Below are 27,201 nucleotides of genomic sequence, written 5' to 3'. Positions count from 1 at the left end.
TTTATTTTCCTAAGTGCTCCTCTAAGGCAGGTGTACTTGGTTTATGGAACAAAACTAAATTGTCCTATCTTTTTCCAATACCAGCTACATTATTTCTGCAAAACTTAAACTGTATCTCTGTGCCTAGGATGCATGCCAATAATACAGAAGTGGTAAAAAGAAAGGAAGAAAAACTATTTTTCCTATACCTTACTCTTTATTTTACCAGAAAACACAATCAGTGCTACCATGTATGAGTATGATATTCCCTGGGTAAAGCAGCACTCTACTGCATCTATCTATTTATTACACAGTAAATGAATATGGGTTGTGTAAGTGCCACATGAGAGCTGCTCAGGAGCAGTGCAACATTGCCACCATGTGCTCTGCACCGAGAACTGGTTTTATGGAGTCAATACAGTTACCCTCCTTTCCGAGTTAGAGAAAAAGTAAAAAAATAAAAAATAAAAAATTAAGGGTAAGTAATTTCTCCTTAACAAAAATTTTTGTTTTACTGTGGGCTTAGGCACTAGGAAACTGTCTGTAGCATTGCCCATCACCCACCAGTCTCTTTACAGAGTCAGCCAGCAGGCCGCACACCTGGGAGTCTCCTTTTGGTCTGCTGTTCTCGTGGGGCACACAAATTGCATTAGGAATTAATGATCCCAGGCTTAAGTGGAAAATTCAAGAACTGAAATAGATCAGGAAGGAGTGTTTTTTTCTAAAAATACCATAGTTCTTTAACATTTTTGCTGAAACTGCCAAGCAGCATCTTTCCTAGAGTAATCCAATGAAAATCACATTCTAGTTACACTGGGAATGATTAGCCACACATGATTGCCTTCCAGGATCACTGACATTTTCAATCACCTTTGACACAACCTTGTTCTTTTTCAGAGGGACTAAGTCTTGAGTAAGTGTGATGCTGACCTCAGCACTAATAGAATTCACAAACAATCTTTGCCTGAATCTTTGCTAGAATGTATTTTTTTTCCTCTTGATGAAAAAGGCTTAACATTAAACATAGAACCTTAGTGCAATCAAGCTACAGTAGAGTGAAGGCATGCTATGTTTTTGGTATTTTTCACTTGGGAGAACTGGAGAAGCACATAAATGTATAGTGTCTTTGATGATAGGAAAGGCAAATTTAAATAACAAAGAAGAAACAAGATTTTTTTTGTTTCATAATCTCAGTTGATGGGGAGGTGGAGGTACATTGAACCATTTGTGCCACAGTTGGAAAAGGCCAATATGTGATTGTATCAGCAGTGTGGATACATTTACTGACTACACACAGTCAATTAAGCTTGACCACCACGTTCAAGGTCACTGAAGCCACAGTCCCCAGCTGCTCCAGAGCATGGGCAGCAAACCTGCTGCAACCAGGAAGGGGCAGGTACTGAGCTGGCCCTTTCACCCTGAGGAGACCCTGAGGACATCCTCAGTGAGCCACAAGCAAATTTGAAATGTATCCTCAAAGAAGTGAATTTTTACTGAATTAACTGGCACAAATTGCACCTCTCTACCTAATGCCAGGCATGTCATGCAGCCATAGCGGTTCCTGGCTTTGCCATTCTGGTCAACACTAAATATTTTTATTGGTACACAAGACTAGAAAGTGCCTCTGACAGCACTCCTTACTTAATATTGTTTTCCAGCCCAATTCTGTCACAATCCAAAATGTTAATTATGAAATCTAAGACTTCTAATCTCCAAATAATGAAGAACATTCTAAATCAGAACTTACCAGTCCCGTGGTACAGTGCCCACAGCCACAATTTTGCACCTCTGAAATTAATTTCTAGTAGAGATTTTCCTTCACATTGCTGCTGGAAATCTTCATATCCTGTCTCAAGTCTTTCCATAACCACAGTTACTAGCTTCCTTTTGTAAACAAATCCCTGTTCAGCTGGCCCTTCTCTAAGAACACAGAAAGATCAGAGAGTATGCAATGACAGTACTGTTCCTCTTTTGTGCAGCTTTTTATTTTTCATTGTTTATGGCCTTGAGACATTATAAAAATCTGTGATAATATTTTATCTGAGTTTAGACAGTTAAGAGTTAATTCATGGGACAGTCTCTGGTGATGGAGTCTTTCATTTATTACTCAGCTCTTGGATATTTCATTCTACACCTCACCAGAAAAGACCTAGCCCACCTCAGCATGAAAAGCAGGATGCAGGCAAATACATTTCCAGCAGACAAGATCCATCAGGGAAAGTGATATGACCCAGCTGTACTAGTCCAGCAAGACAAGAACACGTCCAATATCAAACAGACATATCAAAAAGGTTCCTAATGTTATTTTCTTTCAACAATATAATGTAACATCATTACAAGAACATGCATGATTAGCAAAAAAAAAAAAAAAAAAATCATGTTTGTTGTTTCGTGTCATATTTAGAACATTTAAATAAAATTGTCACTTAAAAATCCTATTCTCAGCAAACACAACAAATGTAATTTTTTGCAGCTTGAGGCAAAAAATTGGTTGCAGAAGCAGCTAGTGCAGCAACCACTCTAGATGCTACTAGAAATTTGCTATCAATTGTTCTTAGCTGCACATGATTTTGAGGATCATGTCAGTACATGGCTAACAGACAATCATTTCCACTCCTCATTTCAGAGAAGACAAATTGACAGAAAATAAGACAGAAAATACATCTGAAGCATTCCCAAAGTAGGAGCTGTCTTAGGGCTTGAGGGTTTGGGTACAGCTTCCAGTGCGGGTACAGGCTCTGAACTTTCACTGACTCTTCACTGAAATGGATTTTTGTTTACTCCATTCAGCCTCTCTCCTGTATAAAAGGGCCTAATAACTTTTTAGTCACATGCTCTGCAATGAATGGATAATTGCGTCAACCCAGCAAGAGCATGACTCACTAAGTGAGCAATATCCATTTTCAACAGGGAAAAAATATCAGTGTAGACCCACTTAATTGTTACATGATACAATTTAGTACTGCTATAGCATGTATTAAATTAATTAAAAGACTTTCCTTCCTGTCAAAGGTATAATCAAGGCAATTTTCTTCCAAACATAATCAGAAAACTATGCAAGGAAAGCTTTGCAATATGAGCTATTTTTTCATGTGGAAATTTAATTGATTTTCTATAATTTTTCCCCTTTGAGATTCAAATGAAGCTTTACAAAAGTTGTTGCTCTTTTACATGTAATTGGTCGACTTGAACTTTTAGAGCTTACCTGAAACTAGGCCAGCAAAGTACTCATTTTCTCCCCTTCTTCTGAGACATTGTATCAACAATCATTTTTAAAAAAAAAAATTGCCTAGAGGTCACAGAAAACTCCAGAGTGCTTAAAACAATTAACATTTATAACAGAGAAACTTTACTGTGAGGTAGCAATCAGTTTCCTCTCCCACTGAATACATCAGCAAACATCTTTCTGAATCTTAATAATAGAGGGGTGGTTTGAAGAAACACACATTTTTGTTTCCTCAGTACTTGGCACCAGAGGAAAAATTCTATCTGAAAAGGAAAGGCTGGGGAAGGTGAACTTAAAAGCAAAATTGAACACTGTTACACCAACAAGTAGTAATCAATCCAGATGTTGGTATTTTCCCCCAGTCATTCCTTCAGGGAGGGCAGGGTGAGGCAGGATTATGTGGAAGCTTTTTGAAACAGAAAATAAATAAAAACTCCATGCTCCTCTGGGGAGTGTCTTGGTAAGCTGCAGCTCCCAGAGAACTGGCAGCATTACACAAGAGCCCAACTGAAAAAGACAGGGAGTGTCCATGTGTTTGCTGTGTTGATTCTGATAGAGCTAGAGTGGAATGGGAGTACCAAGAGGAATTGGTAATGGCCAAAAGACAATTTTCAAGCTGACGGACCTGAATTTTGCTCTGAATTATTTCAACCAGCAGCACCTCCCTGATTGGGCAGAACAAATGCTTCACAAAAATACCAGCTTAGCCCAATATGCATCTATTCAAATTTACAGATGGTCAGCCAAAGGGTTTCAACAGCTTCTTTAGCTCTCAATATGGAGAAGATTCCCTTTTCCTACTGAAAAATGTAGCAATGCCATGGCTGGTTCTCTGTACCCTATATTATACTCATTGCTGTATAGTAGCAGCTGATGCAAATAAAGGCAAGGAGAGAAAACAGTAAAAGAAGAATGCCCTGCAAATATAGATCTGACAGACATTTTGAATTCTGGAAAAAAAAAAAAAACTTCACTTATTCCAAAGTAAGATCAAATGTGATGTCATTTACTTCAGCAAAGAGCTCAAGGTTGAGCCATGCAGTCATGAACCAAAGATTACATGTAGACACAGGTTTTCACAAAGCCCTGACGGGGTTGTGATCCAGCATTCCATTTCCAAATTCTAATCTAAGTTACCTTTTTAAGAACATAAATAAAAAGACCATCTCCTATCTTACTGTGCAATTGTAATGCAGTGAGACTGTTCAAAAAAAGCAGAATATTTAAATAATATATCATTGCTCATTTTTGCAAATGCTGGCAGTGATGCTCCACAAATGGGCTGCCAGCCTGTGTACAAATCAAGAGTTGATAGAGATGCTCCCAAACTAAAACAAACAGACTGAACCTGCTTCACTAAACTGAACCATCCTTTTTCCATTACAGGAATTGGAACTCAAGACAAAACAACCTTAACGAGCAAAATTCTTCAAACATCAACCATTCATTCTCATGTATCTTAATCTTAGAGGAAAAATATTACTGAAATCCAGCTCCTGTCTGATGCACCACTGTATCCCTATAGCATATTCTCCAATGTTTATTTCCAGACATCTTTTAATTGACCTTAGCAAAACATCTCCAGAAACTTCTCTTTGTGGTACTTGCAGAGTCTAGTGAATCTGAATTTCAGCATGATGTTTTTCCTAAATTTAACATTACTTAATTTTATTTCATTCTTAATTTCACCGCTTCAGAACACTCAAAGTCATGATTTTTTAGTATTATCTTTGAAGGATGTCCTTGATCTGTTGACTCTTGAGCAGTGAGTCAAAAGTATCAAAAAAAATATACATTTCAAAAATTAAATTTTGGGAAGTATGGAATTACAAGCAATGCCAAATAAACACTCATTAGCACACTTGTGAGCAGAGCCCAATCCTGTCAGTTGGGAAATGGTATCAGTTGGCAGCACCTTGTAAAACACACTCTGTAATGTATGCAACCCTATTTCTCTTGAAACAATAGCCAGCTGAATTTGGTTAGCCTGCTTGCCAGCACCTTCATACCAGGGGGCTTGGGGGTGCAGTGGGGAGGGTGTTATTCAGATGGCTTTTGACAACCAAGCTTCTCACACACACATTGCAAAAGAATCAAAAGCAAAACACCAAGCATCGCATTCGGAGCACAAGCAACGTTTGGCTGCTCATCCAACCCCTCTTCCCACTACATCTCTTCTCCCTGCTGTCAGCAGAAGGATATCCACTGGGACATTGGGGGTTTGTACAGTTTACATCACTAATGTTCATGAATGGGGAATAAATACATGGGATTCAGGCAATGTGTGACAACCCAAAGCAAAGAGCCTTAAACGGATCACAATTTTGTTGTGGGAAATGTTGTTCAGCTATTGAAAGCTGTCAGTATTTTTGGCAGTCTGGATTTTTAAATATGTTAGTTAACAGAATCCTTGGTGAGCAGAGGAGACAAAGTGTAAGCAGCTGATTTAAACAAAGGCAATTTGAATTAAATTTTCATTCAATAAGTAGGCTGACCATTATTTGTATTTTCCTGATTGTTTTGACAGCTTTGCAAATTCTAAGCATGAGCAAGAAATGCTAACTATGTTTTGATGTTTCCTGGCCCACACACCAGCCTTCCATCTTTTTTACTTTAAAATTTTATCCAGCAGGAAAGTAGCTCATAGGTTTAATGTAGTGTCAGCTTCTGGAAAGCTAGTAGCAAAACTGACATAGGAAAGACAAAATCAAATATAAGGAAAAGAGGATGAAAAATGCACTCCAGCATTTCTCTCTCAAACACCAAATGTACAATCTGCAGCAAATCTAAATGGCAGAATCGAGACTTTCGGTAATCAGTAGAATTTTTCCTCTTGCTAAGTTATTCTGAGGAGCATAAGCAAGATTGTAAATGACACTTGCTTCTTTCTAAGAAATAGGCACATCATATTGCACCTTTCAAGTTTTGATACACCTGGACATAAAAGCAGATGGATTCAAGAAAACAGAGCTTACTTGCTACAAGTGCACACCTGCTCTTCAGAAACTGCCACAAGAATCCTCAACCACAACAGCCACAGAAGAACAAACTTTGTTGTAACATATGATAGAATGAGGCTAAAGCCTTAATTTATGGTGCCAGCACTGCCACAAAATATACTGAAGAATCTCACACAAATTTTAATCTCATTTTAATGGCTCAAGAGATAACTTGTATATCCACATGAATTACAAAATGTTTACACTAATTTTTCAGTTGGGCATTCAAAGGCTTTCAAGAATTGCATGAAGTCAACAGAATATTTTAGTATGGTTCACTCTCCAGAAAAATAACATTCTTCATTTAATTCTACTATCTTTAGAGTCCTTTCATCCACTCTCTTCATACAGAGTGCATTATGCCAATTTTCACATTTCATTGGTTCTTTTTATATAGGCAGGTCTCTTACTGCTTTGGGTTTTTTAGTCCTGATCAGTACTATGTGGTTGCTAGAGAAATGTTTGATTAGTGATTTTTAAAGTTAAGCATCTATTTCCCCAAAGTCTGGGAATATTCAGATCAAAGAGAGCTTTGAATATAGAGTTTCTACAATCTGAAATTCAGTGTGAAGTTAGATTCAGGAATGTTGTTCAGATCTATCTTTCCTCATTCTTTTGGAATGTTTATATGGAGAGATGTACTGAACAAGATACCACGGAGTACCTAAAATTATAGATCATAAATCAGGGGAATTTTATTATCTGTCCTTTTTGGAAGTGCTGTAAATGAGACAAATATTTCTGCATTTTCATAAGGCATTAAAATTGATTTTCATTTTAACTGTGGGGCACTGCAATTGCAAATAAAGCAGCTTGTCTATAAAAATGACAGTACCTTTTAGCACTTGCTGTTCTTCTTAGAAACTTGTCACAGACAAGCACTAAAACCATTTTCAGTCTAATTTGCGGTAATTCACAGCCCATACACCTGCAACACTGGCTTACAATATCATGCCAGCAAAACACAAGGTGCCACCAGCAATCACAAACTCACCAATCTCCCCGTCTTTTGAGATGTTCTACAACTTAGCACCATGGTAGAGAAAACTGTCTGCCTTGTTTTCCCCAGGGATGTGCAAGCATGGAGCACCTGGGAGCGCTGCGTGTGCTCGGGATGGGCAGAGGCAGCCGGCTCCCAGCCAGGGGAGCCCGGGACAGATGTGGCCCTCGGGCCCAGCTGTGCCAACTGACAGCTGCCACAAGAAAGCGCCGCACGGTGGGAATGCCCTGGGCTGCCAGCAGCGCTGGCTCTGCGGGCAAGGAGCCCCTTCCTGAGGCCAGCAGAACCCTGAGCAGGGGCTCAGTCCCGCTCGGGTGTTCGGAAAGGCAGGGGCTGAGCTGCAGCCGGGCATGGAGGGCAGCGAGCTGCCTGCTCAGCACGGCCCAGAAAGGGAACAGAGCCCAAGGATTCCCTGAGCCTAGCCTTGTCCTCTGGAGCAGCACATCCACTGCTGCAGTAACACAAATCTCCACTGAGCAGGGGAGAACAGCCACGCTTGGTAAAGTGTTCCGGAGCGTGCAGGGAGCCCCAGCACAAGGCTGTGCTTCAGCTGCTTCAGTCGGTGTGACTGACCTGTCTCGCAGTCTCCTTGCAGGGCTGTGAACACTCAGACCCTGCTGGGACCGAGATACTGCTGAGACTCCTAAGGAAAGTTCAAGGTAGAGGACAACAGGATATAAACCAGCCTGCTATCCAAGCAGACACTTTTGCACCAAATGTGTGTTTACCCACACTATGATGTAAATGAAGTTGCTGAGCAACCAGGAATTTGGTCCTATTTTTACTTCTGCATTTAGAGTAGCATCACTAACTCAAGAGTCTACCTTTATATGAAAGTGTATGTTTTCACAAAGGACATCAGATATTTTAAAAGCAATTCCAAGATAAGGCAAAATCCACTTCCAATCCTTGTCAATATAGAGAGGGGGGGAAAAAAATCACGTTAATGGAGATCAGAATCTTTAGTAGTTAGGTGTGTAAACAAGTTTCATGATTTGCACAGGACTTGAAAATATATGTGATCTTTTTGTTAAAACAAAAAGCAATGTTCTAAGCACACACAACTATAGAAACTTCAAAAGCACCTGTGTAGTATTTGAACAGTTACAAGATATGTTTTTTACATTTCATTTGCATTGGCTCTTCATTTAAATCTTTTCCCATAATGATAATGGGTCATATACATAACTATATATTCAGTGAAGTTAAATCAGGAATTGATTTGGCTCCATAATCTTTCAGCTAAGACTGTAAATACCAGACTCCTGTCTGCTCTGTATGAATACAAATGCCCTCAGTGGAGTTCTGCCAGTTTATAGCAGCAGAAAATGAAGGCCAGAGGATCAGTCTTTTCCATAAGTGCAAGGATTTGTTCCCATGCCATCTTCTTCATAAGGTTCTGAATTATCTGGTGGGTACTCTCCATACCAAAATTATTTTCCTTCAGTGGCATTGTGTGTACACAAATGTATACTAGGATACCTCTGGGCATTAATAGAAATATACCCATAACTGTCTGAGTCAGATTTGCCTGCATATCTGTTCATTTCTTCAGTCTTCATCTCATTCTTCCACAACCATTATCTCAACAAATAATTACTGTTCCCTTCACAGTCATGAGAAGTGAACATTAACCCTGAACATTAGCAATATCCAAGCTTTCACCTCAGCCAGCCAAGGAAAACAACCCTTCAGTTTCCATCCTCAGTGGAAGAACTATTTTACTCCTCATAAAACTCAAAGAGTTCCTAAAACAAATAGTCCCTCCCCATAACTGAGGATCCATCAAGACTGTGGAGAGAAACACTCAGCATCCTTCTGGCAACACCAAAGGCAGTCACAAGTTCCACACAGATAAGCTCACTGATTGATAAGGATGCACATCTCTGCTGCACTTTAGACATCAATGAAATCATTAATACAAAGGGACTGGGGAGATGCATCACACAGCCTTCACCTCCCATGGGTTCACTCAATGTCAGAGATTTTTCAGTTCAAAATCGTTGTCAGTGTGGTAGGGAGAAAGCTGTTCCCTACGGCAGCAACCCCTAAGTCAATCCCAAGTAGCCCTCCAAATTTCCTGCTCCATGTGAGAGTTTTACCTTTAATTCTTTGGGAAAACAGGAAAAATGTTTAGAAAAGGCCATAAATAGAAAAGATTAACGTCCCCTGCCAACCCCTGCTGAAAATATTAAATATTAAACAGAATACAAGCTACCAAGAGGAAAAGATATATATTATTCAGACTTCAAACCACCTCACAAACACTAAAACAATTCCAGGTAACTAACTCCATGAGCAAGTATAAAATTTAACATGCACATAAAGTATGTTCTTAAAAATGACAACCTAGTAATGGCTAAGAGGAAAATATGCCTCCTCTGTGAAAGGTAATCAAATGAAAGGTACAAGCCAAAAACAACCACAGGGGCAGGCCAATAAAATGTCATGTACAGAAAATGGAGCCTATATTGCCTAATCTTCACTGTGATATTCATGCCTGTTAACAAAGAGTAAAAATCTAACTCATGAGTAGTGTAAATGTAAGTGAATTATTCCCGTTTCTCTGTGTAAGATGAATGCCACTAAAGAGTTCCAATTTTGTTGGGTATTCTGCAGCAAAGTGTTTCTTTATATCAAAGGAAACCATATAATGACTATACTGAATGACACTTATGGAGCATAGTAGGCACCCTGAACATTTGGTAAGAATCATCTGCTTATGAGAGAAGGAACTGAATGGCTGGATGTATCCCTAATGTGCAGTGAAAAATTGATAATGAAATGAACAGAAAAGGCACTTAAGAGATTCCAGAGCTGATGTGGCCTGAAGAATATTATAAACCCCTCGATAAGTTTTCTCATCAACTCTACAGGCAATAGGATTCCCACAGGACTGATCTCTAGTTTGTGTGACTCATGCCTTTCTAAAAAACCACACACAAGAAGCACCTAATTCACCATTCCACAAAGCCACAAATGTTCACCTTTATGGCTGATTCTCTGTCTGCAGGATAGCAAACCCTGTACAGAGAGGTCTCTCAGACAGAAGGCTCCTACTTTATCTTTCCTATACATACATATGTTAATGAGATTGTCGCCCTTATTTTTCTGTTGAGGCTTTCAAAGGCTGACCTTGCTATCACTATGCAGCACTTCTCCGTTTTTTTCTCCCAGATTTGTTATGGAGCTCTTCCAGAACTTACTTCTTATCCTTCTGATTTATACACATTGTCTGTACCCTTCAGAAGAAGATGAATTAATAATCAGATCTGTTCAGAAATGTTTAACTTTAAGGTTTCAGTGGAAAACTCCAGTTAGATCTAAACCATTTAATTTAAAATACCTTGGGTCCAACAAAACAGTTTATTGAATTAAAATAAATTCACATTTAAAAAAGTTTCAGAAAACCCAGCAGAATCTGCTACACAGCCAATTACATTTTAAAAAACATTTTAACTACAGCACAGGCATTTTTTTGAGTGTGGGTGTTAAAAAAATTCTCATTACCTTCTAAAAGCAAGGTCCTGTACAAGCCAGTTTTTCTATAGGACATACTTGTAATTTTGTATCAATCTCCTTAAATATCTTCTGTGAGAGCTCTTTCTTTTCTGGTGGTTTATTTTTGGTTGGTTTTTTTTTTGGAATCTCACTCTTAAATTATATCCCCTAATCAAGGTAAATACCATTCCTCAAAACCAATGCTACTCAGATTTCAGTGGAGCATGATTATGGTTTACAAAAGCACTAATCCAGAAAATCTCCTTTGGAACATCAGAAGACCTTTCTTTGCTTTTATAAATTACTGACAATGAAGCAGCCAACCGGCCACAGAAAATTCATCCACAGCCTTTACACAAACCTATGGTTTGGTGCTCTGTCAGTCTGCTCAGGCAGATAAATTAGCATTTATCATGCTAATCACCCACTTCAGAAATAGCAGAGAGAGGTCAATGACAAACTGTTGGTCAGCAAGGTTTAGTGACTGCAGTTATACCAGAAAAGGACCAAAAATACAATGCAGCATTGTGATGTTAAACCAAACCTCAACGGCAAAGCTTCTACAGTTACTGAAAACAAAGGATTCTGAACTCTTCAGAGAAGGAGTACATACTACCTTGTGTCAGAGGTGCACTCTCTTCTCTCCCACCCATATAGCTGACTTTTACACAACTCCAGCTTGCTGTATTTCAGTGATGCAGAGTGTAAGCTATAAGCTGTTATCTGGAATCATCTCCTGCAAAAAAACCTAAAATCTGACAGCCTTTCAATGCCAATTCCTTTAATGGATGAGATTGCTATTTTTTCCTCTGTGTGGAAGGTGGCGGGGGGGGGGGGGGGGGGGTTTGAGCAGTTACTGTTTTAATTTTAGGAGTTGTATCACATCAATTTTGATCAACACAAAAAGTTTGTTGGAAACAGGAATATTTATTTTTTGCAGAACTGAAGTAACTCAAAAGACAGAGAAAAAAAAATATTCCCAGATTTATTCACTCATATATCTCTATACATTTAAAGAGTTTATAGACTGATTTGTCAGCTGTTAAAAAGCTCTTAATTGCATTACTGAAAGAACGAGGTAAAGGGCAGCTTTAGGACCAGCTTTGTACTACTCAGGAACCAAATCAGTACCAGATATAAGCACGAGTAGCCACGATGTTACTCTGAAATCCACCAGCTTGTTTTGCTCCTATGGAGAAGTCACTCCAGCACACCTAGCCTGAGCCAGTGCAGGATCCAAGGCACCTTGACAGAATAATGACAAATCTCAGGGATGCCATTTACTGGCCATCAGATAAGAACACTAAATAAGGGTACAACAAGGAACTACATTCATCCCATGAAAAGGTCATTCCAACAGCCCTGCACACAACACCTTTGACTCAGTCTTCAGCTGGTGCTGATTTGACATTTGTACCACTTTTCTCTTCAGACAACTCTGTAATGGCCTTCAGCTCGGCTTCAGAGAACTTAGGGGTCAGTGCCACATTGTCATAATCAAATTCTGCATCAAGGGAGAATGGTTGAACATCATCGCCCAGTAGCTGTAATGAGGAAAAACAGATACATAAATAATATTGCTGAAGGTGATAACAAGGAAGCTCAAAATATAAACTTATAATTAATATTTAATTAAACTATTTTTTCTGACTCTAACACTCTCAGCTGATTAAGCTCTTTTTAAGTAAAAGAATAAATTCAATTATTCAATTTGACCTAATTTAAGCCATTTAATGTGCCCCATTTGTGCTGTACTGTATCTGAATGAATATCATTAACTAATTTTGCTCAAGGCAAGGAATCTAAAAACCTCCCTTGCACACATCTATTATATTCCTGCCACTTGTAGCAGCAAGGCTGGGGGGATATGGACATGTTATATGCAGCTATGTTAAATTTCAAAGACAAATTCCATATTGTCAAAATTTGGGTTAGTATTACATAAAGCCGCAGCATACATGCATCTGATACTAATGTAACATGCTTCCCAGAACACAGTTTCAGTGAAGGAAAGGCCTGCAATGAGCAAAATGACACCTAATCAATTTTCATACTCCAATAATTTTTTCCACCATCTCAGAGATATGTGAGTTTGCATTTCTTGCATGATGAACATAAGAATCTTACTGCATTTGCCAATATGTGCTTTGTTGACATACTGTATTGCATTTCTGCATTGCTTCTGGTTGAAATATCTTAGAATAAACACTCTGCCTATAAAATAAAACAATGAAAACAAATAACTATGGCAGGCTCCATGCTGATAAGAAACTGCAGGGGGTCATGACAAAAAAGGTTTATGCTAAGCAGTTACACAAAATGAATTCCAGGGCAACACAGGAGACACATCTTCAGTATTAAAACTATGTAGGAATACTCCCTATCCCTTGAGAAGTTAATATAAATTGTCTAGAAATACGTTTCAAAGATTTAAGTACTTCAGCACCAAATCAGCAAAATGTTTAAACACATGCTTATTTTTTCAAGCTTTTGACAAGTCCTCAATGAATCCCGTGACTACTGATGTATATGAAATTAAGGATACACATGTACTTGCTGAAAAGCAGGCAGAACACTCAGCATCCTATGATCACTGCTCAGTTTAGAAGACAAAATCCTGCACAATTTGATGTGACATTTTGGTAAGAAGAAGCATTGACACAGTTAATGCCATCTAGTAAGTCAGAGAATTGGTAGCTGGATTCCTCTCTGGTGGCTGAGTACTTGATAGACGCGGCAGAGAGCATCTGGGTAGTATCTACATCCTTTCTTAATAAACTGTAGTTTGCATGAATAATCAGGAAACAGTTTTTTCTGGGGTTATATAATTCTATTAATCATCTCTACTGCTCAGTTTTCTAGGGATCTGGCTTACATGCTGGAGCTGCCAAATAATCCTGGATACAGATGAGTAGACCATGGGCATTTATAAATGACGAAAACTTTGTAGATAGACTTGGTCTAGAAAGCACTATTCATTCTGCACACAAAGATTATCTTGCTTATGTCCATAGACTACTTCAGCTAAACCATCATTAACTTTTATAAATAGCCCACTTGGAAGATGTTAACAGGAGACAAAGCCTGCACACAAAGTCACATTCCCATTAGAGATAAAGCCAACTCCTTGACCTCCTGAGCATATTCACGTTCATTTCCATCTTTTCCACAACCAGAGCCTTGTAGAATTCCTTGTCGGTAAGATTACCAGCAACTGTGTAACAAATGGTAGCAGCAACCAGGGTTCTACTACCTGTCTTTCATTTGCAGAAATCCAAAGCACTCTTCTAAAATACAATGCAAGGCATGAATATTTTTCAGTTATTTTGGTTGTAACAATATTTTTTACAACCTTGTGCTGGCTTTGGCTGGAGTAGAATTAATTTCCTTCACAGTGGCTGGTATGGGGCTGTGTTTTGGATTTGTGCTGAACACAGGGTTGATAATGCAGAGATGTTTTTGTTATTGCTGAGCAGGGCTCACACAGAGCCAAGGCATTTTCTGCTTTCCATGCTGCCATGGTGGTGAGGGAGCTGGGGGTGCAGGGGAGGAGACACAGCTGCCACAGGTGACCCCAGCTGACCAAAGGGATATTCCACACCCCATGTGTGTGGAATCATCAGTGCATAAAGTGGGAGGAAGAAGGAGAAAAGGGGAGGTTGGAGGGATGTCCTGTGTCTTCCCAAGTGACTGTCACACGTGGTGGGGCCATGCTCTCCTGGAGGTGGCTGAGCACCACCCGTGGGAAGCAATGAATTAACTCCTTTGCTTGTGTGTGGGGCTTTTACTTTCCCTATTAAACTATCTTTATCTCAACCCATGAGTTTTTCAGTTTACCCTTGTGATTCTCTCCCAGTCCTGCTGGTGGAGAGCAAGTGAGTGACTGTGGGGCTTGGTGTCTGCCAGGGTTAAACCATGACACACATCTAAGGTAACTGAGCTAAGAAGAGTTCAAACTACAGTAAACCTTTATAGGGATTTTACAAAAGCAAATCTATTTTCCCCTGCCAACAGAGTCACAGAAAGTATACACACATCCACTCTGACCTTGTCTTGGCATTCATGTCTTTCCAGGAACATTTTATGCAGACACAGCATAATACTGGAAAAACTTTTGTTTACAAAACTTGACCCCACAATGCTAACTGAAATAAGATGCCAAAATAAAACATACCCCACTTCACTCTGTTAACGATTTCTCTGTTACCCACTCATTGCACATTTGAAAAGTTTATTCACACTGCATATTTATCAGTGTGCTTCATCTCTCAAATGAATACTCAAATTAGGGATTCCTTTTTTTCTTCTTCCAAGAAGCCATTGACTTCAAACTTCCATGAAGACAAGCAATCTAAAACTTATAAACTGCAAACTGCAATTTTGTTCTGTGTCAAAAGGAAGACATTTTACGATAGAACACTGAATTCTCTGAGCTGATCAAGTTATTACCTTGTTATTTTTGCCTAAGGAACCGAGAGAAATATGTGAATTTCAGGTGTCTAATTTAACATCTAATTGAAATCTTTTTGAGAGCTCTCTGGGAATTGGCTCCTGCTCTATTAGAAAACTGCCAGTTTGCTTAAGATTGCTTCTGTGATTTACTCTCTGAAGAAAAAAATCACTTTCACTTACAGTTCCTGCATATCCAAATTAAAGGAAGGAAAGAATGTAAGATTCCTATTAACTGAAATATTTTGCTAGAGGTTGTTTTACCAAGTAATATTGTAAATAAAATACCTTGAAGCTGAAATTTTCAGAAGTCTATTAATAATTGGCAACTCAGTTCTTTCATTAATCTGTGAGGAGTTAAACTTAGCTGAACAGTTTGTCTCTGTCCTTCTAAAACTTGTATTTCTATGTAATTATGGCACTCTATGATTCACTTGTTCAAATTATGTAAAGCTTGCACATACACTCACCAGTGATTTTATTGCATGCTCAAGGGAAAACTTACTAGTTCACTAACAATAAATAAAAAAAAAAAGAAGTGGGGGGAAGGCATATATGCTATGATCTCATATAAGCCTGGAGTACCTGGGAGAAAAAAAGTTTATTTGAGCTTGGGGCACTGGACTAGAAGTCAATGAATCTTGGCCAATTTTCCACTTCTGCTTCATCATTCTGGACAAGTCATTCAATCTCTGTGTCTTTACTGGCCTCTGAGAAGACATAACTCTTCCATCTTCTTTGACTTAGTCAATCCTGTCTTTAAGTTCTTCTGTGCTCCTGTTGCATTTATGCATATAGCACGTAGCAGAAACAAACCTCAGCTGAGGCCAAGCAGTAAAACTTTAACCAATGGAACTCAGTGGAAGTTGTATTTTAGAGGATAAATGCTGCCATGCCACAGATTAAGATAAAATGAGAGACATGCTAAGGACTTTTTTGAATGCTCAAACTACAGACAAATAAAGGAGAATAGAAGGGCAGATTTCTTCTTTCTTAATCCCAGCCTTACAAAAATTAGGTTTCTAGACTAAGGTAGTCAATTAGCCAAAAATAGCCCAGGCCAAGCTATTCCAAGTGGATGGAAATATATTACATTTTGCAACAAATTCCTACAGCAAGTGGGATTAATCACTTTCTGCAGTTGCTTATTTGTGCCTCTTGGTGACTGGAGGACTAAAACTACATTTAATACTGAAGTTAGGTGAGATGAATACCACTTTGAATGCATGATTGTAGCAAGTGGATGAAAATTATGCAACTGCATTCATGTGTACCCAGAAAAGGAAGTAAGAATTAATTAAGACACAAGGAAACAGGAATTAAGACATACAAATACATAAAGATATTAATAAAAATCCATATCTTACATGGAAAAATATATTAAGTAGAAATAAAGGAGAAAATAAATTTCTGGGTAGGGGAGGGAAATGTTCTGTGATGATGTACTTCAAAGACATAATGAATGCTGGTTCCATTTGCAGTGGCCTGTGGGAGGTCATGTATGCTTCACTGTTGATACTGAAATCCTGAAATACATTTATGTCTAAAGGGAGGAAAGAAAGATGAAGCAACACTGGTGGACAACACAAATAATTTGCTGTGTCATTCACTAAGCCACTTCCGAACACCTTTTGACAGAAAAACATTTTCAGGGAGACAAGATGTTCTTTAACAATTATCCAGGTTATAAACTGGGTCTTAGCAGAGCTTCTTTTTTTAAACTTTCCCTAGCAATATGTTGAGAGATACACAATTTGCTCTAAAGTGCCTCACAAGTGTTTCCATAGCATATACATTTCTCATCCGGCTATTTTTCATACAGAATGGTGTTCCATTCTCTAAGAAAACCAATTAGGCAGCCACATTATGTTGCCCTTCCCTAACAGATTTGTTTTGATGGACAGGGAACAGTCTCATTTTAAAGCAGAGATGTCTCCAGGGAAAATCTTTTTCTCTTTCTAAACTAGTCCGGCCATAAGCAATGCAAGACTTAATTTTCAAGGCAATGACAATTTGACACTGAGGGACTTTAAAATGGACCTGCTCACTCTTGAAGGTTCTAAAAATCAGGCCACAGTTATACTATCTAAATGAAGGCAAAAATATGTTTATAATTTAGGGGAAAGGCTGCCTTCATTTTAAGTAGCCTGGCACCAACCAAATGGTTGTGGAAATTGTCTTTCTTCTTGAAAAATGCAGCAACTCATAGCCAATGTAATAATACTCAGTTTCTTTCATAACCCAAATTTCCCTCAAATGGAAAAGAATTTTGCATGCAGTCGGATCTTTATCTATTTTTCATGAACTATAGTTTAAAAAATCATATGCAGTCCTTTATGAACACTGCAGGCTGCTACAACCCTCCTTCTTCTCTACAGAAGTTATGAAATAAGAAAGTTATAATGCCTCATTCTAGTTTTTTGGGTGTTATTTTGTGTCCAATGGATATATCTAAAAGCAAAACCTTGAATTATGTCAATCCTTAGGGAAAAGAGTGAGTATTTTTATTCACAGAATGGTAGGTATTAAAGCTTGAAAGGTCATTTTAGAACATCTACTTTTTCCCAAAGCAGACTTGTTCCTTATAGTAAAGAGTTTATTGCAAGGAACTAAACACAACTGAGCCCAGGAAAGGAGGCACCATATGCAGTGCTATAACACCAAACCTTCATTGGTCACGCGTCATTTATAAACTTGATTTAAGCCTCATGGGAGCATCAATAAGCATATGAAGCTATCAAAACTGGCCCACTTTAGCTGGAAGCTAACTTCAGCTTCTATTGCAATGATCAGGCAGGGGAAAAGAGCAGTGAGGAATTCTCTGCAATAGAAACACCCCCAAAGTTAATGCTCACGCTGACTGTTTGGATAGGAAGCTTAATGACTTAAAATAAGCCTGTGAGCAATCCACACCTTCTGTTGCAGTTTGAGAAGAACTGAATTTCTGAAGGAAGACAGCAATTCTAAATTAAAGTCTGCACTGACTGTGTCTGATTAAAAGGCTCAGAGGCCATAAAGCAAACCTCTCCACACCAGACGCTGACAATGCAGTTTCTCAGCAGCATCTTGCTACCAGTCATTTCCAAGTCACCAGATCTTAATTCTGACCACAATACATTCTAAAATCTCTTTTTTTTTTAAGTGTCATGTTAAAGGGACCATTCCCTACCTCCCGGCTGCAAAAAATGGCTCCTATATTAAGCCAATCAGTATGCCACAAGATCATGAGATCACTGGAAAATTAAATGGTCCATCATTCTACACAAGCAAGGGTAGCTAAAAGGCTTAAAGGGCAAAGGCTTACTTGAATATTCTGTGAGTTACACAAATTAAATATTAAAAAGCCCACATACCACTTGAAGTATTGAAGTGCACATGTTGAAAATGTAAGATTATATAGCAGCAGTGTGCAAGATAAAATAGTGTTTATTTCAATTCTTAACATATTTAAGAATTCATTATTCATTTAAAAATTAATATGCCTTTTTAACTCACTGCAGTTTCACATACTACATCTACATCCCTCTGTTCTTGTGGAAATAACAGTAGAAGCCAACAGGAAAAATAAAAATACCCCAAACCCCCAAAGTCTGAATGAATACATCTGACCTCATACCTCTTGGGCTTTGCTGTCTGACGGCTGGGGAACTGACCAGGCTCTGAACTTCGGCTGAATAGGCTTGTCAAAGAAGGGTGTACAGCAACTCACTGTCTCTTCCACCTCTCCAGGAAGAACTAATGACCCTGCTGAATAAAAAGGAGTCAACATTAACCTTCCATTTGATGCATAAATTAGCAAAATCCTGCTAAAATCCTTTAGTGCTCAGACATGGGCAGTAGCTTGTTAGTCAGTGTGTGATGCAGTTATTGTTGCATAAGCTATCATTAAAACAGAGCCATGCAGTCCTGAGCTAAAATCTAGGTAGTAATACTGAACTAAGGAAAAATCAAACTTGTCTGAAAACAGAGAGGTAGCTCTTCTTTCCTATGGGTGCTGAATTAAAATCTGGATGCAGATGCTCTGAAACTCAGAGAGCACCTGGTATTACATTCCTTTCTTTCAGAGCAAAGATGAAGGTCCTCAGCAGAGACATCTGCAGTAGAAGTTATAAAACACCTTGTCTGCCACTGATGAGCTGAGCAGGGTCATTCATTTCTCTTTAGCTAGAGCTTCACCACCTGTACATTGGGCATAAAGAATCATTGTAAAGCATCTTAGTATGATTCTCACAGAACATTAAGTAAAAATACCTTGTAGAACTACTAATATTCCCCACTGCAGTGCCAGATGACCCTCTTGTCTAAGGGCATTTCACAGATGTTTGTTTCTACCTGAGCTTTCCAAAAAGAGGAACTTGAGAGGACTTCCCCCTATGTGGGATGGAGTGACATGTAACCTTTCCATACAGGCAGGATTTGTTCCACAGTTCACAAATGAACAGCTTTTCTGAATCACTTTTCTTTTGCAAATTTCAGCAAAACATTCATACCAGGACCAGTGGGTTTGCATTCTGTGACAGATCAGAAGGATATGCCTTAGGTTTAGAAATATCTTCTAACATGAATCAATCTCAGCTCTGCCACAGCACAGATGTGTCCATCATGTCTCAGTAATGTTTTTATGAAAGAACTTAAGGGGACCATATGTCTTGCAATTTAGTCAAAGGATTATGTAAATCTACCTACTATTTTTTCAGCTGATACACAAGTTTCTTTACAGTTTTATACTACATTTACATTTATCTTGTAATCTCAGAATAAATTTTCAAAGCACTGCTTAAATGTTACTTAATGGAAGCAACAAGAGAGCACACAGATCCAGGGTGAAACAGATGAAGTGTCTACTTATCTCTACCTGCACAATTTTACCACAGTAGTGGAGTTCCAGACCTCTCATACCCCTGTGAACCTGCATTTGGAAATAAAGATTTCCTAGGTCTCCATAAAAAATCCATGATCAAATTCTTCATTTAGTTTTCTTGTGGGAATAGAGTACTATTTAAAAGCCAGCAGGGCTTCGAATTGGAAAGTAGAATTGGAAAGTAGAATGTTCTTTTAGAAAGAGTTGCATTAATTCCCTTGGGTATTTCATTTCTGGATTTTTGTCTCTTGTTTCATGATAAGTGAGTTTGTTTTCATCCCTATTCTTTCAGTTGCTTACGTCTATCTCCAGCCATGTCAGTGCTTTCAGTCCTTGTTCTCAGCATAGCATCTGTTCTGATTCTGCACCAGTAATATGAGAAAACTTTCTGAAAAGGACAGCACAGTCCACAGGTATCTAGGCTATGTCTACACATGCTCTGCAGCTGCTTTTTTCATCATTTGGGTCAAAAGTATTTATAGGACAGAAGGAAGATGTGAATGCTCATTTAAAGACAATGGCATCTTCCACTATTGTTTCAAACTTGCAACCTAGCTCTATACCCTTACTAAAGTAAGGGAAGTCTGGACACCAGGAGGTTTTTATCACCTACTGATATAAACACTGATTATTTCTGCACTAAGAGCTTCTCCCCCTCAACAGACCAACCTGCAGAGAGAAGATGAGGAGGAAGCACTGTTATACAACAGCCTGGCAATGGCTCAGAAAGATAACTCTTTAAGAATTGGGACAACAGAAGGAAATTTATTTTTGCTTTTAGCAAGAAGTGCTTGTCATACTCAGAATGTCAATTCCACTTTTTAAGGCTTGTTAGTAATGCAAACAATGTTTCAATTTCCCTTCAATCACCCTGTAAGAATGTAATCAACCTTTGTTTGCCAGTAGACATGCCAGAAATGAGCTTTGTCTCTCTCTATCCTGGCTGTGTGACAGCATATGAAAGTCTAATTGGTAAACGCTGCTTTCCCTGATAATGTTTAATAAAGAAACCCCTTCAGAGAGGAAAAATTAGAGAGTTTTGACAGTCGTCCTTCTCAGTGGGAGCACCCAAAGGAACTCCAGGCCATTGTAAGTTCTAGCCAGTACCTCACAGCTTGTTTAAGCTGCTGCTACAGCACTACTGGATGATGATCCTAATTAAGCTGCTAATTATGTTCTCTGTGGAGGTGATTAATTAGCAACAGGAAAGCCTTGGATACTGCCAACAGCACCATATATAGAGATAGCTGAACAGGCAGTGATACCAAAAAAACTGAGAAGACATTTTGAAATGCACCTCTCATAACATGAAGAATCAACTCCCTGGATGATATGGCTGACAATTTTACTGAAGTCCAGCATAATTTAATAACAGCATATTTGGAAAGTGAACAATAACCCTCCCTACCACATCCCAGAAAGTGATTACTAAATCTGTCAACACGGCTGAATTGGGAGGTTTTTGCTCATTCTGTACCATAGACATCAATTGTGAGTATAGAAAAAAAATAAACTACTGGCACAAGTCTGCTTTTAACTTTCAAGAGTGAGGAAGTTCAAAGTTTTGTCTATAACTTTACTGTAGCCAAATGATGCCCAGCTATATATACACTGACAGCTATATATACACTGACACAGGTTTTACCACTTTCAGACACTACATTTCACAAAAATGCTGTTGATGGGGAGCTGAGAAGAGAGTGATAACAAAAAAAGCTTAAAAGCTAAATTTTGCAGTCTCCTCTAATTCTCATGCTTCAGGCTGTTAGTCCCAAAGAGCTGCCTAGTGTGAAATCATCTCAAGGCAGTGTTAAATGGATTGCAGAGACTGGAGAAGAAAAACAAGAAAGGGATTCACCAGCTGGGGGGGAGCCCTATACTTTAAAAAATCCACCTCATTTAACTCTGAAACCTCCTTCTCAACAAGATTTTTCTGGATGTAAGGATAGCCTCAAAATATAAATGGAGAGGCCACAGATTATGAAAAATAACAGATGTTGATATAATTTGCCAAAAAATTATTGAAATAATCAATAGTTATGCTTGGCCTCAGCTTCAAAGTAACTGACTCAATCAGGTTCTGCTCAGTGTTACAGACAACTGGGACCTTGAAAAGACATGTTTGAAGCACTTCAGTGCTCCAAGCTGGATTAGGATGAGACAATTATACCTTGCCTATGAAGCATCACCCACACATTTAATTAGTCCTGTTTTAATTTTCTCTTGCATTTAAACAATAGCACTCAAAATGTCCAGATATTCTTTAACATGTTTGGTACTTTATTCAAATATTACCTATTATTACCAAGATATCCCCCAAACTCTGCATCAAGAAATTTGTAAGCAGTCCTGGAAAGTCCTGTTGCCAAAACATAGGCAGCATCCATCCATCCCTGGAGAAAGCCTGATCATCTCTATTGCTGCCTTAAGCTCCTTACAGTTAGAGATTAAATTCAGGGAGAAAGAGTGATTACAGTACACCGTGCCCATGCTGTCTCTACACGATGCATTAAGGCTGTGGTTTAGGGCAGCAATTTCACTTTGCCAATCATGGTTTATGGTGCCAAAGTCCCACAATGCCAAGCATTGCCCCTGTTTCAAGCTTTCAGCCCAGTGCTGCCAAACAAAAGCAGCTACAATGAATTTGCATACTGGCCAAATCTGTGGGCTGCTTTTCCTACTCCTAAGAAGCAGTCCCATTCATTCACACTTTAAAGGACACTGAACTTTGCCAGATAAATTGGTAAAAAACCAAAAAAAACCAAAAAAACTTCACTAGAATGACTCTTCCAGGACATCTGCCAAACAGCACTGGTTAGATGTCATGTTTTAACACCTATTTTCTATCGTGCTTCTCATACAGTCAGCTTTAAGCCAGTTGCCCTTAAGTGCGAATATTTACTGTATTAATGTACAGTTGCTAACTCAGCTAACTGATCTGCCCTTTAAAGCTAAGTGAAGCACAGAGATATTGAACTGCTGCCAATAACAAGGAGAGATAAAGGCCTGTTGCAATTACTAGCAAGGTATGGTATTTTTTACTGGGTAAAACAAGCTATGTTATTTTTAAGCTTGTTTTGACAATATGAAGTCTTAAATCAATCATTTGTTCTGATATAAGGTGGCAGCATTTAAAAAGGTCAATAACAGAATGTCTAATTTACCTCACAATTTACCTCATTTATAAACTAACTGTAATTCTACAGAATTAATCTTTCATTAAGGTATTCGCTAGTGATATTATTCTAGATTACCTTAACATTACAAGCAATAGAAGGGACATAATTTTATATTTTAAATTGCATTTTGTTGCTATGGTTTCTACAGGACTAAGATTTTACCTCTCTTACTATGAAGCTATTGAGTGGATTTTGACGTGTAAGACAGCTATCAAACCATAAGTGCTATTTTCTGCACTTAGGAGTCAAGGAGAAATTTTTTAGCCTGACTCAACAACTATCTTCAAAAACCAGGGTTTCCCAGGTATAAATTTGGATGTTGTTCACTTTCCTTGCAGCATTTAGAAGGAACAATTAATTTCTGGTTGGCAGTGTTTCAATGTTATAAAATACAATCTAAAAACCTAATGTTAGTGAGCGTTGTTGATACAGTCTCAGTCTTCACTGAGGCATTCTGCCTGAAATGAAACGTGTTTTACCAGGGTTTTCCATATGTGTGTGATTAACGTTTACCCTTGGACACACACAAATACACAGAAATGACCCAAAAGATGGAGAAAGGCAAGGTCTGTCACACACTAAGTTTCAGCAGAGCTCTTCTTCCTCACTGTTCTGCTTGGTATTTTAGCATTGGGCTTAATTCTCATCAACCACTTTGTGGCCTGTTTGGAACTACAGATATCTAACAATACTTTAACTGGCTATAGGCATTTCTCCTTTCATTATAACACAAGTGAAATGTGGGTTTGTGATTCCACCAGTAAACTCCAGGGCCTTTTTAATAGATAATGCCAGAATTTAAGACATAAACATAGAACAATGCTCTACAAAGGGAAAAATGGGCACATATGAACACTGTACTCAAAAAAAATCTTTGACATTTGATCTGGAACTGCTGTTTTACTCCCTCCTTTCTGAAAGGTTGGATAAAGAATATTTGCTGTGAACCTGACTTACACTGGTTTATTATTTTCTTGTGAGATACTGGAAGTCTCTAAGCCCTCAGACTTCGCAGGAATTCAGGACACACAGAAAGGAAAGACTAATCAAAACTTCACTGTTAGAGTGGAGAGATCAATCAAGTGGCAATAGCTAAGAAACCAAGCATCAAAGCCCTGCAGCTTCGTCTGTGACCTCAGGCAAATCCCTTAATCTGTGTGCCCTGGTTTCCCTGTACAGTCACAGGTATAGATGAGGAAAATGAATTTAAACACTAAAAGGTTGTGACTTCTATCTGTAAAGACCAAAGAAGGACCTATGATAGACAACTAACTATAGACATTAGCATTCCATTTACTTTTTGGAGGTGGGAGAGTTAAAATTATTATAGACATACAGAAGAGTTCAACACAACTCAAAATGCTCCTAATTGGAATTTTTAAAGAAGTTCACTGTGAATTCAGAATTAGTCTAATCTTTTATAAGCCCAGGATGATATTGTTTTAATAGGTAGGGACAGCATTTTCATTAAATATTTCCACTTTACAGCACTGTCTCTTAGCACCCACATTACTTTACAAAAAAAACTTTTGTAATGACTGTAATTTCAATACAAAATAGAAATGCCTGAATATGGGGAGATGTTGCTAACAAGAAGCACTCTGCACTTCTAGACAAGCTTGGAAAAAAAAAAAAAACTGCACCAGGACAAAGTACAGTAAATATTCCTCTTAATTTATTATTTCATTACCTCTTAGAGTGGGGAAATTAGTACTTCAGTTTGGGGAACTGGGGCAATGTGGGGAATTTTCCAGCAATAGAAGAACTGAGCAAGATCATCTCTTTTAGGGGAGAAGCAGTTCTTTAATCAATGTTCACACACTTGCATTCAAAGACAGAAAACAATGATGAATACGAAGGGGGGAAACCTACCACTGCATGTCTCTTCATCTGTGTCTACATCTTCCAAGTGTAAGTACTTGTCCACCTGCCATGAAAACCCAAATCAGAAAATAGATAATAATATATCAATATATCAATATCCTTATAGTACAATCTAGAGCAAAGCAAAAATGCATTAAATTGTCTACTTCATCTTCTCCCTTTCCCCCTGTGCTTTTCCAAGAAAGCATATGAGTTTTCTTTGAAATGTGTAACCCAAAGGAAGTAGTTTTAGGTATAGTCAAAGATTTACTGCCAAAATTGCCACGTAACTTAAGTGATGGAAAGGAAGCCCAAGCTGTACAGTAAGTTTCTCAGGAACTTAGTGGGAAGATGGAGAAGTAAAATATTATCATAGGAAAATGATGCATGATAAGTTACTATGCAATTTTGCAAGCTCATTTCATATGACACAAAGAGAATACATGCTGTAGGCAAACTAGAGCTTGATCCTTCTGTTTTGACACTAATGGTAAATTGATTAGGAAAAAAAAAACCCCTAAGAATTATTACATTTCTAGTATTTCACCTGGGGCTTTACTGTTTTCTCAGGCTAATGTCCCTTGAACAATCTAAACTATTTAAAACATACCCAAAGACAAGACATTTCTCATTTCAGCTACCACTCTAAATAGATGCACAGGGTGAGAATGAAAGGTTTTTCCCAGCCTATCTGCTGGGAATAGTGTTACCATGGAGGATTGACTACACACCCTGGATTTTCTTCTGTGTTTCCATGAAGTAATTAAAGATGCTCCCAGATAATTTTTTCCAACATGGTTTGAAACAGTCTCGAGACTTACATAACCTTTACACTTTAAAAGTACATACTAACATCAGAAAAAATTTTGGACTGGTCTCATTCTTCTTTCCCACAGATGGGAAATACATCAGTAAATTGCAAGTAATTTGTAAATTAATACATGAAAAATCAGTCATGTTCTGCTCATAATCCCCATTTTGAAGAAAACCTCACCTTCACTTTTTCAGACAGACTGAGATTATTTCCATCAGAGACACCAGCTGTTGAGCACTCAGTCCTCACTGCCTGTAGATAGATAGGCAGAAATACTTACATGCATGAAACAGAATCAAAATCACAACCAAAGCTCCTACTGATTTATACATAGTTCACAGAATCACAGAATAGGTAAGGTTGGAAGGCACCACTGCAGGTCACCTTGAATAAGAAGGCTCCCCTAGAACACATTACTCAGCTTTATAGATGTTGTATATAAAAACTTATAAAAAGTGAATGGAATGCTCCTGAAAATTGAACAGGTACAGGTAATTCTCTGAAAACCTACACAGGACCAGACTGAATCAAATGGAACAACAGTGCAAGTAATCATAGCATGCCTAAAAAGCAGCATTTAGAACAGTAGCACTGTTTTCAATAGCACTGTTTTCCCCATTCTCCTTTCTCAGGGCAGGCTTAAAGGTTACAGTGGTCAACTTAATGTACTATGGCCTCTTCCTGCTACTACATTGCAATTTTTCTGCTGCATTCTACTAGTATTGTATTTGTTTCTTAAACTGCTAATGTGACAAAAATGTGCAGGCATGTCTGAACCTTTTTCTTTTTTATAAACAAAAACATACATGAAGTTTTATGGAAGTTCCATTACATAAAGGATAACAGAAGTTGTACATTGCTTTATGTGGCAGAAAGACAATTCAATGTGGCTAAAGTAAGAGACAAATTATACCAATGAGGAACCAATACTTCTTATGAAAAAAATGGCAAAAAAATATTGTCATTATTATTACACAATCAACTGACAGAACATAATTGTTTTAAAAGCCTTGCTTGATTCTACTTCAAAGACATGTCCTTGCAAGGAGGAAAGTGGCAGCTTCTGCTCTGAGGCCTGGCAGGCCCATCATTTGAAAGCACTTTAGTGTGTTACTCAATAGACACAAAAGGACCTAGTACTTCTTTTTTAATAAAATTTAATGAAGGGCAATTTTGAGATTCTTACAGACTAGATCACAGCATAATTATTTGTTATTAAGGCAGGAAGGCAGAAGTTCTTAGCAAGTTGACTCCGATTTCCATCTCCCTCCCTTCCAGATGATGTCTGTTGTTTTCTTGTCCCTGCACATTAAATCCCTAATCCCTTATG

The 27,201-nt window shown here is 38.3% G+C and overlaps 1 protein-coding gene across 1 annotated transcript in view; it reads right to left on the bottom strand.

Annotated features, from left to right (window-relative positions):
* Positions 1-11,612: 11,612 nt before the first annotated feature.
* Positions 11,613-27,201, bottom strand: part of IFTAP (intraflagellar transport associated protein) — a 39,161-nt gene continuing 23,572 nt past the window's right edge. Inside the window, 5 exon segments of the mRNA XM_066551981.1 lie at positions 11,613-12,129; positions 12,131-12,249; positions 18,771-18,901; positions 25,067-25,121; positions 26,052-26,123. Of these exon segments, the coding sequence (XP_066408078.1) occupies positions 12,054-12,129; positions 12,131-12,249; positions 18,771-18,901; positions 25,067-25,121; positions 26,052-26,123 (453 nt within the window). The 3' untranslated portion in view covers positions 11,613-12,053.

This window comes from Molothrus aeneus, chromosome 6 (genome assembly GCF_037042795.1).
Source record: "Molothrus aeneus isolate 106 chromosome 6, BPBGC_Maene_1.0, whole genome shotgun sequence".
Taxonomy (NCBI): domain Eukaryota; kingdom Metazoa; phylum Chordata; class Aves; order Passeriformes; family Icteridae; genus Molothrus; species Molothrus aeneus.
Note: the sequence above shows the minus strand (reverse complement) of the source record. Positions and strands in the feature narration are given on the sequence as shown.